Source organism: Ostrinia nubilalis, chromosome 16 (assembly GCF_963855985.1).
Source record: "Ostrinia nubilalis chromosome 16, ilOstNubi1.1, whole genome shotgun sequence".
Classification (NCBI taxonomy): domain Eukaryota; kingdom Metazoa; phylum Arthropoda; class Insecta; order Lepidoptera; family Crambidae; genus Ostrinia; species Ostrinia nubilalis.
In genome coordinates, this window is record NC_087103.1 from 7,058,481 (window position 1) to 7,074,767 (window position 16,287).

The window sequence follows — 16,287 nt, forward strand, 5'->3', positions numbered from 1 at the left end:
TGTAGTAATTACAACGTATTGTTACAATTACAATCGTTTCTTATCAAATGACCGTGTATCTTGCTGATAGCATCAACTATGTGAAATTTTGGCCTGAAAAAGGCGAGAGTAATGGCAATAATATTTGATAGGAGAGAACAACAGACGTCTGTTCAACGCTGCTCTCGGTAAACGACTGCCACAACTTTTTTCGCTATCGCCTCTCGCAGATCGACCTTCTCAAATATTTGACTTGAGAGTGTGTCGTGAGCCACGTTTATCTGCGGTCTGCAGTCGAGCCGACTGTCGCTAATGTCCTGTTATCATTATCTCATGTGAACGCTTAACTTTAATACTCCTTATCCAGCGGGTGGAGTAATATAATGCACGTTTTTGTTACTATCATCAACTTGATTTTTTGCAGTTCGACACCCACGTCGAATGACGCTGCCGGACAAAAAGCTTAATTTGAAATAATCAATCATTGGTAATTATAGCTTTATACAATTACACCGTGGGCTCTATTGCGTGCGCGAGAAATGCAGTAATTGATTAAGAAGTGCGCTCTGGCCTCTTGACAATTGACCGTGAGCAGCGACAACCATATAATGTGCTTACACACTAGATTTATTTATTCAGTTACGCTCATTACTTACCGCGGTTAGCGTGTATGTTAGAGCAATTAGATAAATTGCCTTCATTCACATTTGTCAGATTGTAACAAATCAACGTAATGATACGAAACGAATCGCTCCCAGGCATTTATTATTAGATTAAAAAAAACTCGCTGGGAAATGATGCCCTATTTTTTACTTAATTATCTAGACATATTAATTTATTACATTGCTCTTCCGGCAGAACCGGATGAACGATATGTCTGAATCAAATTAAAATCTAATTAGTCCCAATACATTATAACTTTATAAGTCATCAAAAGCCTATCGAAACCTTGGCCTGAGTTTATTATTGATTTCGACACCTCCTTATGAGGTTGATTGGAGAGACTAAATGACTTATGATGATTGATGGCTTTATCGCGAAAGCTGTTATTAAGTTGCGGGGACATGATAAGCGCTGCAGCGGCCTTGAGCGCTGTCTGAGGACCGACTGTTTCGACGAATACGAACATAAATCTTCGTAAGTCCTGTCACTCCCTCTCAGGCGCAGTCGCGAAGATTTAATCTCATTTGTGCCACTCTTTACGCCGATTCACGGAATTGATCAAACGTAGGTAAATTAATCTATACTAAACTCGTCTCAATAATCCAAATAGCCAGAAACGCAGCCACATTTGAATTCGTAATAGCCGCATGAATATTTATATTTGTCTCAATTTAATTTAACGATATTACACGACATATCTTCAGATTATGGACGACATGATTTCCCAAAACATTTCGGGTTTATGAACACGGAGCACAACAGCCGGCAATGTTGACATCAAAGTTTGTAAATTGATAATAGCGTAACATAATTACGTCGTTCATTATTTGTGTTGGATACAAGACTGAGTTTAGACACGCTGTTGGCGGGCGGCCGAACAAGCCGCCTGGAGTGGATATAATAAATATTCCTGTAGCTATTACTGAACTTTTTCAGAACAACTTATCACTCAGACTGACTAATGTTGATTTTTTCCAACATGAAAAGATATATTTTCCTTCGTGTATGCGAGTGAGGTTCGGCAAGGTTAACGACTAAATTCACGAGCAGCCATTAGTTTAGAGCTTTTTAAAATTGGACTACGGTGGAAAATTTACTCCTTCCTAAGCAGACTACATAGTTTTTAGTATTATAACTTGAAATATTGCACAAATGCAAACAATACTGAAAGTAAACCATCAAACTTTCCAAGAGGCTATAAGCTTTTTCGTCAAAAGGAGCTTTTGCTACATTTTATCGTAGATACAAGTAAAATGAATTCCTAATCTATAGTCTTAACAACATTCTTGTCCCAAATAGTGCGTAGATTAATCACGTAAAGTAGGCACTCACACGCAATAAGGACTTTTAATTAAACATTTAATTTTGTGCAATCGTAAAACCTACCAATTCATAAAACTATCATACTAATATCAATTTATGAAGACATCCAATTATAATTGCAAAATATATCATGATTATAAAGTGAAGTATTACCAAACTGGATATATTACCTAGGCCTGGGTTTATTAGATTTTATGCATGTTAATGATATTGCGTTGCAAAAGTGAAGTATCTACCTAATGTGTGAATCTGAAACTTGCCTTACTAGACATTAGAATTTTTTTCACGCATCTGCTAATACAACTGTTTGTTACTTAATATTGATATTTTACTATTACTATTGTCACTTTAGAATTAATAGCGCCTGTGCGAAAACATATTTCAGCTAGTTTGTGTGCATGACTGTACTAGCCAGTGGCCAGCCCTGGTGAGTCAAGAAAATTGCACAGCGCAAAGGCTTTTAGGTACCAGATAAAATGTACTGATTAACTCCAATTAATTACGCCATAACTTATTACGTATCACATAATCACGACGGCAACAGCTTTGTGCATAATTCAAACACTAAATTCATTTAGCTGGTTCTGGTAATAAGACTAGGCATGTAACTCAACGTTAAATTTAAATTGCTAAACTTAACGATATTGAGGGAATTTACTCGGCTGTTTACGGCAATCGTAATGGTATGAACACAGCCTAACGATTTCGAGTATCCTAATGAGCTTTTTATTTCTTCATAACTTCGTACCGAAACGATAAAGTTAACGCTTCCCGTATTTTTTAGTTATTCTGCAAAAAGTTGTAAAATTTAATTTTAGTTGGCAGCAGAGTTCATTCATGGAATTGTAATTAAATATGTTTTACACCTCGCTCAAAATCAGAATTTTCCTTAGCCTAAGTTATCCTAATACGCAAGCTTATGCAAATTGAGAGTTCTCATGAACATTTCTGTGTTTAGAATGAAAATCCATTCATCTACATTATGATGTTTTAATTACTGAGTTAGATGAATATTATAATTTATCTTAAACATTAGCCATAAATAAGTAGCTATCTCAGTTTCTATCTTATTTACGACATGCGTTTACCGACTAATTTGGGCAAAGGCGAGACTAATTCGTTTGTTTGTGTCTGGAGCGCATGCGCCGCCGAGGATCAAAGGTGCGCACGCAACGATGTTATACACCCTAGATGTAACACACTTAAAGCTCAAAACATGACCCGGAAAAAGAGTGCGTAAGTACCTACACTATTACTCACAGTCGCGAGCGAACCATCGATGATTCAATACGCCGAAAAGCTCTGTGAAAATTTCAAACAAATATTTAACTGCTAGTTCTAAAAAGAATCGGGTGAAGTTTTTCCTGTAATTAATAAAAATTAGAGCCAATATTTCTCATTGTGCGAAAAGGCATAAATAATACTAGCTTTACAGAAAGCTAAAAAAATTTTTTAGGAAAAGTCACAACTACTTAATGAATGAACACAGATACGATATTATTTTAATATCGTACCTGTGTTCTAAGTTTATTTTAGGATACTGAACGATTATTTAATTTGGTAAATAAACAAATACTATTTTCCTCATGTACTTGTTCACTACTTTTGAGATACTTTTCAGTCGAAATTTTATGTGCTGGTGCATCTAGAGTATTCTGCATCTATGTGCGCACGCCACGGAAGTGCCGAGTTTCGCGTGCAATCGCTTCGCGGAAGCGCTCCTATCTCGCGTGTGAAACACGCACTAGCTTACCGGGAACCTGCGCGTGCACTGCGAACGCATCTTATGACCTGACCCGTGCAGGTGATAAGAAAGATCAGCGCGTTACTTTTCTTTTGATCTTTCTATGTCTGTAACCGTAATTAAAAAAAATGACTTCAGCTATCTGAAGTTATTAGATACATAAATGGTATTGTTAATATATTAAAATTTTGCCCTGTGTACTCGTTCACTCATGATTTATTAAGGAAAAAGGTCCACTACATAAACGAAAATTGAAAGATACATAAATAATAAGATGTTAATAAATAGTAATAACCATGATTAAATAAACCGAAGGTTCATTATTCTACTTCCTTATGTGGCTAACAAAAAAACATGGCCACCACAGAAATATGTCACCAAAGTTACACACGGCCTGACCTCATCGAATTTCACCGTAGCAGTAACGACGATTCTCATGCATTTTTAATGGAATGGGACAAAAAGCTGACAGTTTGAAAGTCGCTGCATGATTTTCGAGATTCATACATATTTATGCACCAATTACTGTAATACAATGAACGATGAATATTGCAAGGATTGCGCAACGTGACCCTCCCTGTGCCGCTACGCACCCATCTCGAATATGGAGTAGCCATAATAAATAAAAGGTATAAAGCTTACAATGTATTCTTGGCTTTACATACTTAATGTTGAAAGTTTTGACCCAGCAACAGCAGTGTAAAGTCGCTGCCATGGATCGAAAATAAATAGCCAGGAAAATTCCTATGTGAAGGGACTTTATCTAACAGGCGTTAGCGAAACTTTATTAATAAAACAAATATCAATATAGCTTCACAATTTCATTATGTTTATGTTAATAACTTGGCTATCTTTCAGAACAACATATTGTTCTCGTTTATAATAAAAATACGCGACAGTCGAGTTGATAAATATAAACCAAAGTGTAAGGCCAAGGCTACAATTGTTTATGCAATCACCGATCAAAGGAATTTGAACAGTATTTTACATAATGTGTCAATGAAAGTTAAATTCTTTTGATCTTGCACGTAAAGATCCTACCAAAATCAAGTCGGAATCGTTGCCCTACTATCGCCCAAACTCTCAGTATACTTGATAACATCTCATTACTTTTATCTCGACAAATTACTCGACGTTTTATCGCAGTTTATGTGGGTTTCCAACCGCGTAAACGTTATTTGGCTTCACAGCTTTAAACAATTTGGCAAGTGATATAGTAATCGTATTTTTAAGAAAAGGTAGAGTCATAAGACATTTGGGGAACAATCTAAAAATGAGACTTCTTTATGCTTGCAGCTTTTAGCATGTTAATGCAGTGTATCTGCCTAATTTTAAATTACATTTTTACACAAATTGCTTCAGCTTGAGCAGCAACTTCTTGAAAATAAATAAATTTTATTTTTAAAACTTTTACGAACTAATTTCAAATATGAAATACCTACTACCTTAAAGTTTCCAATTATTTTTAACCATTGAAAGCATTCAGTTTCAACACGAAGAATGAAATTAGGGTATGCTTGCCATTCAGATATTTAGGAAGGCATTTTACATTGCAAATACACAAGCCAAATGCTCGAGCGAACCGGCGATTGTGAACACGATTACCAAATGACAGTTACTCGATATTTCCAAATAATATTATTCCGATTAAAGGCAGTAAACTAATTGCACCGAAATGCAGTAATGGGCGCGAGGTGGCGCCGCTGACGATAAATTTTCGCATCGGCACGCGGCCGGATCAGACAGGCCGTGCGTGCCAAGTCGTTAGGTTCAAAATAATTTACATTACACACTAGTGATGTGCTATGGTAGTATGTTCTACGAAAAATAAAACTCATAAGGAGTTTTTTTGAGTGAAGTTTTACTGTCGTTCCTCTGACGTCAATACAGACAATAATCAGAAACTAGAGACTATCTTGTTAGCAATCAAGAATGTCTACCAGGTTTTCTTACTAGAAAAATGTGATAACACATGTTGTCTGCGTCGATAGAATTTGATAATCTTATAAGATATGATTAAAAATGTAGAGAAATTGAACTCTCAGACAGTTTAGGTATTTTACTTAAAATGAGATCACTACGAATACTAAATCATTCATGAAAGTAAAATGTGTTACTAACTCAGACTAAGAAAATAAATCGACTACTCGCAATATACTCGAGTCGCAAGCAACAGGCGCCACACTCTTTTACACAATCTCATACTCGTACCTGCATCGCGCTTTCGAAGGTAGGTAATTTTCGAATTTTTGTACGAAGAATTATGTTCGGCAATTGTTTCAGAAGCGTAAAATTGCAAATTTGCAACCACCGCGCGTACAATATTTTTCTTAAAATTTTCTCACGTTTCTTTTTTGTGCTCCCAGGCAATGTAGGCCAGTATGCCTGCTAGACAATACAATCAGGCTTTTAGACCTTATTATGTTGCGATAAGACTAATTTATCTATTCACATTTAAATAAACTAAAGCCTATTCTAAAAGTTTTGTCTTGAACAAGTTTTGCTAAGGGTGAGTGAGACCACGCCTTGGGTGCAATAACCTCGTAAAACGTCACAACGAAATAAAGGGCCCGCAAGACACTAACCGCACTACTTTCATGCATCAATGCATGAGGTACGCGTAACAGGTAGAGCGTGATCTATAACAACTAGCACGTGTGAAATTTCAGCGAAGTGTCTTTAAGTTATATCGAAATTTACATTTTTCTCATTGTAATGGTCTCGTCGACAATTCCTTTAGGATAGGGTGCAAGACTTGCCAAAGACAACGACCATTCTTAAATCTCTACCCAACCCTTGCTGAACCCAACATTGAAGCAAAGTTCGAAAAAGGACCAAGACTTAGTTTCTTTATTTTGTGGTTTGCTTCAACATGTTACTGCGCGAGGTGTGCGATATCCTGTCTGCTCGAGTCAATAGCTTTTTGTGTAAGGCAATCCTTTAATTTTTTTGAGTTAGTCCTTTATTTTTTAATCAACAGGTAAAATATGCGTCTGAAATACCTTTTGGTTCTTAGAAAAGCTGTAAATAATTTTATAAGTTTAAAGGATGCTGGAACTGAATGTTACGATGTCACACCGCAAATCATTAATATTTTTGTTCTTTCTTTGATCTTGACGTACCTTTATATTAAAAACCATAAAATATAAGCTTTTTATAGTTATTTTATAACTATATCTACGTTTCCAATAAGAATTTTCATGTAAATTGTCCTCAAATCCTTCCACGTACGAAAAAGGTCAAGGTCAAATAATGACCACAGTCCTAAACACCCATACTACGAGGTTCTAAGGGTTAATTCGCTTATTGGCTTTATCTTTATAGATATTAGCATGCTAATCGCGGCTGTTAGGTCGTAATTGTCCAGTTATCTTGTAGAGGTCTTGCAGCAGCGCCGGTGTCGCCTAGCCATACATATAAGGATATTACCAACTATAAAAGTTACACCCACCCTAATTGGTACTAACAGGTATAGGCTCTAAATCGTTACATTTAATGTCCGACCGCGCTTTTACATAAATTGTTACATAAGCAGCTTTATACTCCGCCCATGATGAATGGTTATGATTTCTAACACGATACAGACAACCGTAAAATGGCAATGTAGTTCATTCGAATGATTGAACGGCTGAGATATCGTTACAAAAAGTTTTCTCAAAATAAACAACTTAATTGGGCCGGTCAGAAATTTGTAGCATCGTACGTGTAGACTGCAATTACGTGCCATTATCATCGGATTTGATATTATTCATGAGCTGGAACTCGTCTCGTCGGGCTTCCTTTCAAAGGCGAGTTTACACAGCTAAGTGGGATCGATTCAATATTTGAACTGGTTTATTTGTACACGAAATCGATTTATTTATGTTATCTAATCATAATATTAGCGCAAGGCTACTAATACCTTCACGGCTGAATTAAAATTTTATGAGAAATGTCAACACTTTAGTAAAATCAGGACAGTGACCCTTATTATGTGTAGATGTTTATTAATTTATTTTACTGAATGGACTATTTGACACCATTCTCCAATAATTCGAAAACACAACTTTTCTAAAAAGACACTTCTTTCTGGTCTTAAAAACTTAATTAGTTTTAAATTACCTGTAAATACCCTAAATTACGATTTTTGGTCGCATTGTAAATTGAAAAAAGTAGTTTATTTGAGTTGACAAAATAGTGACGTCACTTGCTTGTAGTGCCATACAAAATCTATGGGAGCATTTCGTTTTGACAGTTTTAAAAAGTACGTCAATTGATTGGTGGTGTCAACATGTCTATTTACTGATCCCATATATAGACCCTAAGAAAATTTTTATTTTTCTGATCAACGTACAGAAGCAATCCTTTACAAGTTGTAGTTAATAATTTATAGGTAGATAGGTGACAGTGATCCGTCCGCGCGTATCAACATTTGTGTCAACACGACCCAACTGGGGCGGCCATGTTTACCTCCGCTAATTGCCATAATGAGCCTTATCTGTGTGCTTAGCCGCCGTTGTGTTTGCTGCCGATCGACAGCCGATGTTCACCCCGCCCAAGGCTCATTGTCCAAACAGGCTTCTATGTCAAGTATTCATGCAGGTTACTCTGAAATCACAAACCCATCGCTAGCCGCGCTTTCTCTTGGCGGGAGTTGAATAAACTTGTAAAACTTTACAACTCTCAAAATATACACAATTCTATCTTCTAGCTCGTTTTACATAAATGCAACAAATGCTCCTAGATTGATTGAAACTACCCACACAGCCTACAGTTTAAATATTTAATGACTACGAGCGGATATAGCCAAATGTAAAATAAATATAAGCCCCTAGTTACATCGTAATTCATCGCTAAAAATCTAGATTGTTTATGTGTCTAGCTTCTAGTAGGAGAATGCAGTTTGAGTCTGCTTTATATTTTATTAACAAGTTTTCAGTGCTAGAGTCAAACACTGATCGGCTCGTCTGTCGGTAGCCAGTCTGGAGCTAGATTACCGACGTAACGCCAATTAATTAGGTGCTAACTACGAAATTTTCTTTCTGCGTTAAAAAACCTAAGAAAAATTATTTCCCAGTTTAAGATTTTTTTAAGAAACCAATTTACTCAGGCACATAGGTAGGTATGTATTATTATTATGTAAAAAAATATACGAGTAATAAGTATCAACTTTAGTAAATATAATTAACTGTACGAATATGAATACAACAGCATACAAAAGGTCCTACAAATTCCTAATAAAGCATAATAAGGCTGCCTAGTGCCTGTCATTTTCCTTTTAGGATTCTACTTAATAAATTGTAGCATTCCACAATTTCTTGGTATCTAAGGCCGTCGGTGGTACTGCTCGATAAATCTTGACCGTGTGCCAGACTGCCTGCGCGAAATCTACTTTTTATGGTCGACGCTATGGACAGATGCCTTGGCCGATATGCGCTTAAACCGACTTGGATTTATTGCTATCCATACACATTTTTCAATGTTCAGCATTATGCATTGAAATGAGAAAATTGAGGCTTATTGAAATCATATATCCTTCTTTATCTATACCTCAACGTTGAGGTAAGAAATAATTCAATAAATACATTTCAGTTCAAAATAAGACTTTTCATAACTTTCGTGTATTTTACAAAAACTTTGAAACTTTTAATATTTTAAGTAAATAATAAATCTTATTTTATTAAACAAGGGTTTCGTGCTTCTTACTGACACATCAAGTCGTAATTTACGGGGAAACCCGAGGATTAAAATTAATAAAATAACCCTAATAAAAAGTGTGTGGAATTAAACGTGAAATTAACGTATAAAAACCTAACTTACCTTCTAGATAACATTCATTTTGGTTGCCTGTAAAATAAAGTTATCCTGTGAATGGGGAATCTTGAACAACTTATATTAACAATCATATCTTTGATAAGGAAAATATTTGCTTACGCCATTATGTGTTGCATAACAACGTTTGGATTCTTGGTTGCTACAATTCCAATTAATCATTCATTATAATTATTATCAAGGAAATATTAAGTTCAGAAAAATGTAAAATCCATACTACATTATCAACCTTATAAATATTTACAAACGCAACTATAAAACTGTTCTTTCCTCGTAAAACGGCAGAAGGCTGAACGCTGACCCTTGACTCAGCCTAAGTGTTTGCAAAAATAGCCAATAGACTGTCTGTTCGAATGTATATTTTTATAGCTTTAGTTTCGTTGTATATCGTAAATTTTACTGTCCATAGATATAAATAAATGTTATGTGTTTTCTTTTGTCTGTGCCCTCTTGTATTTTCAATTGATGCTGTGAAGGCGCTCCTTCAGTGGGAAAATTTACATAATGTTACATCCAAGAATGGATCTTATAGGAGACTAACATGTACTTAAGTATAAAAGTAAAGCTATAAAAGATCTTAAAAAGATAGGATTACAAGTTTTAAGGTGAAACTGTCCTCTGGCTGGCTAAAGAACATTTGCTTGTAATGTAAAAACAATCTAAGATCGGTCAGTTCTCCTCACTTACTGGTGTACTGCCCGAAACGGAACATCATAGCCGAACATACCCTGTAAGGAACAGCCTCAAAACTGTTTTGTCAACTTATTCATGAAATACTTTTTTTCACAGGCCGTCGGTGTCATTCGTTGGACCAGCGATGATCATAGAGCGGCACAGGATCAGCGGGCGCACGCGCGAGCGGCCGAAACCTAAGGCCACGGCCTGCCACTATACGGGCGCCATCCGGGGGCAGCCTGCCTCTAGCATCGCGCTCTCGGCGTGCGATGGACTTGTAAGTAGCAAACATACATATAGAGTCAGCTAATATACAATACATTATTCAGTAATTCATACATTCAATAGTTAATTTATGTCATAAGCAACATAAAGGACATTGTCAGAAACGGCCTCAGATTCCTGGGCACAGCAGTAAAGTATCAAAATTGATCTCTTACTTTTTGAATACATAAATATTAATTAGATTGTAATGGACACTTGAGGATTAGAAAATGAAATAATAAAAGTCTTTTATATGTATTCCATAATACTATGACGACATCCGGACATTTTAGGGCGTGGCCTGCTCCATATCCTATGAAGTTCCATAATTTGTGTCGATAAAATCTATGTAAAATCGGCACAAGGCAATGCCGTACTTCATTGTTAGGAATCCACGTAATAGTGATGTTGATTGCGGTCATCATAGACAATAAGATACCGATCTTGTAAATAAAATAAATCGTCCAAATTGCTACAGTATGACTAGATTTTAATTAAAAGTTAAAAATATATTGCACGATACTACAAGAAGCTATCTAATGTGTCCAACTGGTCTAAAAGGTCATGAATAAAATAAAAAGAATTGTGATCATAATACTGATATTGACAATGACATAAATATGGGATCATCTTTAATATATCTGTAACAGTTTCAAAATCCGATGAAAAATCCAATGCCGCTTAAAGTGAGAGAAATGTCTAAAGTTCTAATAGAATTGAAAGTTTTATTCACTCAAAATGCTTATAACAATAATTGGTAATACATTTCAAATATTAAGTACCTACCTTTATAATGTATCGATAGAACCAAAATGATGTCCTCTCAGTTTGGAAAGGGAAAACCCAGGATTGGGGGAGCGCTCCAGGCAATTTTCAGAACATTTCATAGGTGGTAGTAAATAATATTTATTTTATTATTAAAATTGAATATTTTGATATTGATAAAATTGAATATACCTTTCGATTCAAATACCGAATATTTTTCAATCGATAAAAATTATCGAGAATTGTTAATAATATTCAATTAAAAGTTGTTCAATCCCTAGTCATGCATAGACTAAGACGGTAACCATGGAGATAGTTAGTTTGGTAAGTCACGTGTTAAATGTCAAGAGTGGAAAGTAAACATAGGATTCATGTTATTTATTTACGTGCAAAATGTAAGTAAGTAAATGATAAAAGTGGAACGCCGAGCTATTTCCAAAACCCGTCCAATATTATAATACAATTTGGCTGCGACAACTACAATACAGAACATCTCCCAAATCGATGTGCATACAATATTATAATACAATACTAGTAAGTAAGAGGTTATGATAACAATATTGCTATCAATAAGTTTATAGAATTGGTCCGCCAGGAATAATTGTTCTTACATAAAGATTTGTGTCATTTAGAACCTAGAAAGTATTTTTTCGGCACTGTTGATCTAACGGCGAACAATGTATGGAGAAAGAACATTGTCCTTTGGTTTACTTGGCAATGGACTCATAAAGCGTAACGTAAAACAATCGCCCTTAACTTGTAAAACCAAAGGTCTGCGATTGAACGGGCTCCATCCGAAGAATCAGTGTTTTTAGATATAATGAGTAATTAATACACTGCAATGGTTCGTATTTATTTACATAGCGTAGGTTATATTTTTCTAATTTGGGAAAAAGAACCTCTATTTTACTAATTTTGGGTATTTCATCCACACATAAAAGGAATATGTTACTTTGTATGATTTTATTTGAGGAAAAAGAACATTCCGGAAATTCAAATCCTAACAATAAAAAGTGCATAGACCACCCAGACTATGCATTTGTAGCCAGAAGACTAAACTTTTTGTGATCGCAAGAAGAACTCGTTAATTTTATTGTCAGTTATAAATAAACGGACTAAAAGATAAATCACAGCCAGAGATTATAAAGGAACAAGGTCAAACGTAATAGTACGCAGATGATACTAATGGGCAACCTGTAGGTTAAGCAAATTATAATTGCTCATATTGTAAAATAATAATGTAATAAAAACTTCCATTATACGGCCTTAACAAATGGAGGTTTGATAACATTGAGCTTTAGACGCTTTGCATTAAGACAAGAATCATATCGATATTATCGTTAAATCTCATCAATTTTAAAGATACATATTGCAATATAAACGGCTAATAAAGAATGGACCTGCGCAAAGGGTACCGGTGCATTTTAAGTAATTAAAATTTTCAATTTTATATGATAATTTTTCTTCATATGATACTTTAGAATGTGAAGATTGGAATCGAAGTAATGACAGTACCTACATTTTTCAAACTTGTTCAGTGCCCTTAAAAAGATACTTTACTAGGAACAGTAACATATATTCCGATACCACATCATTAATCACATAAAATTTATGAGTCGTGATGATAAAACACCGCAGCGTCTTCCGGTCAAAGAAAGTGAAACTTGTCGGTCATTCATAGATAGCATACTATTTTTCAATCATAAATAGATTGATCGATTTCCGTTGATTAGCCGTCAAACTTTATTTATAGCCTATAAAATATTATAACATATTCACGACTGCGATGGCAGAAATTGTAGAAAATTGACGATTTCACTTGCGAAAAAGTTGTGTCTAGAAATATATATTTATTGATCGCTATAATTTATATTTTATAGTTTCGCCATTTTGATATGCTATATAGGTAATCGACATCAATCAAAACCTACACCAAGTTTCGTATTTCCAGTTTACTGACAGGTGATATCGTGATAAAAATTAGCGCGCTTGTTATACAATAGTCAAAATATATCTGCATATGCAAATAATTAGACAAAAAGTGGGCGTCACCTGCCGATTGACCGGAGCTAATAGTTTTTGTGTTATGACACAAAAGTATTAATTAACAGTGGCGCGTGTTCGAAGATGTTGGTGATCGATCAATGTAACATTATCTAAAATATAATTCGGCTTCACAAAAAAGAATTATGACCTAACTACGCCTGTGGGCGGTAGGAATGAAACAAATCTTTTTTTCTCCTTAAAATAAATCTCTTTTAATTATAAGCATTTAATCAAAAGCGACAAGAGTATAATGTTATAACAGTAAAGGATGATACCGCGCCATTTATTTATGGAAATGAAAGATGTTCATTCAATTTAATAAGAGTAACATTCTACTCGTAGTGTGGTGCTCAAATCGAATATTGGTACTTATGAATATTTTTATTCGCATGTTTATAAGTATAAAATGACCGACTGATTAATTAAGTGCGTGACCACAGTGTAAGCTCCGAGCCGAATATTAAATAAATTAACCGAAACACTCGATTAAAAGAACATAAGCCCGCGTCCAGCAATGATGGCATAAGGATAATTTATTTAAATCACACCCATTTGTAACTGGTCATATTATGTCACGTGTACGTTAATTAATGTATGCAAAAAAACTGATATTATCTAACAATTATTTCGCTTAATTACAGTCTACAGCTATTATTATTGGCTATTATGGTGCCTGATAAACTAGGCGTTCGTCTTGTTTTACAGCTTAATTAAGTTAAAATGGGCATTCTTTTTTTAATTCAAATGTTGCCTGCTTTTTTGCACAGATTAGGCGATACTTTTTGCACGTAATAAATACAACTCTGTCCTTCTCCGAAAGCTAAAAATAATATACTTAACGTTCGTTACATACATCGATGCACATCTGAACACTTTGTATTCGCTGTGACGGACGCTCCAAAGATCACACATCTAACAGCAAACATCCCATGAATACCGCGTCAACTAACATGAATGGACTTGAGCAGCTGAATGAGATGTCACAGGGTTGCTACTAGCCAAATAAAGAACTAAGTATATTCCCTGAAGAACTCCAAATTAACCATAAAATGATCTTACATTAATCCTTTTCCTCGTTTCAATAAAAAAATCGGTCAATAAGGAAAATTTAGAATATGACGTTCATAAACTGCATTTTTCATAGTGTATTTTCCAGTTTTATGGCCTAATATAATCGTGATAAATATGTATTATTGATTAAATGGTTCATAACACGCCGATTTAAAAATACTACATCTAATATTTTTATTTATGGGTCGATTATAATATAAGTCACTTGCTCGATGTGTCAATATTTATGTAGAGACGGCCACTGATCCTGTTGGTTCGCATACAACGTCAGTGTCAGGCAGGCGTAGGTTCAAATCCCGCCGTTTGAAAATATGTACTTATTAGTACATAGATCAGTATGATGAGATGTAAATATTAATGCTATGTTACATTGTTTTCTATGGAACAAGCTCTACCACTTTTTGGACTAAGCAATTACGAGTATTGATGTATGTATAACTGAAAATATTATGTGTACCCATCATGAACATAAAACAAAAAATATTTTCTGGTTTTGGACAACCCTTCCTCCCATGTGTGGGTACGTCAAGATCCATTAATCAAACACACTCTTCTATTTTGTTGCATATGCATTAATACCGCGGCATTCACCCTTTTTTGTTCAGTTATAGCTATAATTAAGATGCGAATCCGAAAAGGAATTAATTGAAAAAGGCGTTCGTTAAAAATACACATCGCCATTTTTGTTGATGGTCGTTTATCTTTTTTTTTTTTTTTATAAACACAGCTTTTGGCAAATTATTTTCGAATCAACTCAGGAGCAAGGGTCAATTTTAGATAATGATGGAATCAATGGCCTGCACATGCATGTAAAAATAAAAGACATCAAATATTAGTGAGGTTAGTCATCATGGCACATTTTAACAGAACTTTGCAATTTTGCTAAGAAGACATCTATGATGTAATGTTTTGCTTCTTAAGATTTATTGAATTGTGAAGCTAATTTAAACGCCTTACATTTATATTGATGGCCACATAAAACAATGAGTGTTAATTTCGCAATTTTCGCATAAAACAAGGTTTATAGAGGATGTTACGTTCGATGCAACCACTAAACTTATAGCAAAAAATTTGATTGTAATTGCCCTTGAGCATTCAAAAAACAAAGTGTGGGCAGAACGGGCCTGGTAAAACAATGCCAATAATATTAAGATCAAAAGATAAGCAAAGCCGGATTATAAGCATCGTATAATAAAAAATTAATCGATTTCATGAGCATCGCGAGAAGACACTACGTATTTGCATAATGTAATAATTTTAAATGAATTTTATTTAATTTCATTATTGCCATTGCCCATTCCTACGTTCTTATTATTTCGAGATCATACACAGAACAATAATTATTTTATTTTTTGTCTTCATGTCATTAAGGTTATGTTAACTAGTTTAATTTCATTAAGTAGGTCCTTTATAAAACAGTATAATTTGAATTACACAATATTACAAAAATTCCTTCTTACTTGTTTGTAATGTTTTCCTTGGCTTCTGTTACAGATAAATATTTCTTTTACGTTTTCCTTCATTGTATGCCTGCTATGGTAGGCGCTTCTATATGTATTAGTTTATGCTCTATATTAGCTTTAAGATTCTATCGAAAGTTTTGTATAATTGGTCCTATGCGCCCACATTGGTGCCAATTATTATAATCGGTGACCTTGGTCGGGGTTATTAGTTTTTATCATTCCAAATTAATGAATTCTATTTTTAATATACGGTCGACTTATCAATCACTAGGTATGCGGGCGTGGAACTTCCGACGGTATTTTAATATCGTTAGGAACTGCGTTAATAGTAAACCAGCATTCTTTTTATCGATATCGACCATTATCGAATCATAGCGTATCCAATTGCATACATCGTCATCATCGTCATGCCGGTTAAGAATTCGATTCGATTCAAAAATAAGTATTGGGTAATAGAAAGTCGTCTGCTAAAATATTCTCACA

At 34.7% G+C, this 16,287-nt stretch overlaps 1 protein-coding gene across 1 annotated transcript in view; it reads left to right on the forward strand.

The window, feature by feature from the left end:
- LOC135079475 (A disintegrin and metalloproteinase with thrombospondin motifs 7) overlaps positions 1-16,287 on the forward strand; it is a 72,561-nt gene that overhangs the window by 27,129 nt on the left and 29,145 nt on the right. Inside the window, exon 4 of the mRNA XM_063974132.1 lies at positions 10,310-10,472. Within this exon, the coding sequence (XP_063830202.1) occupies positions 10,310-10,472 (163 nt within the window). The remainder of the gene's footprint in view (positions 1-10,309; positions 10,473-16,287) is intronic.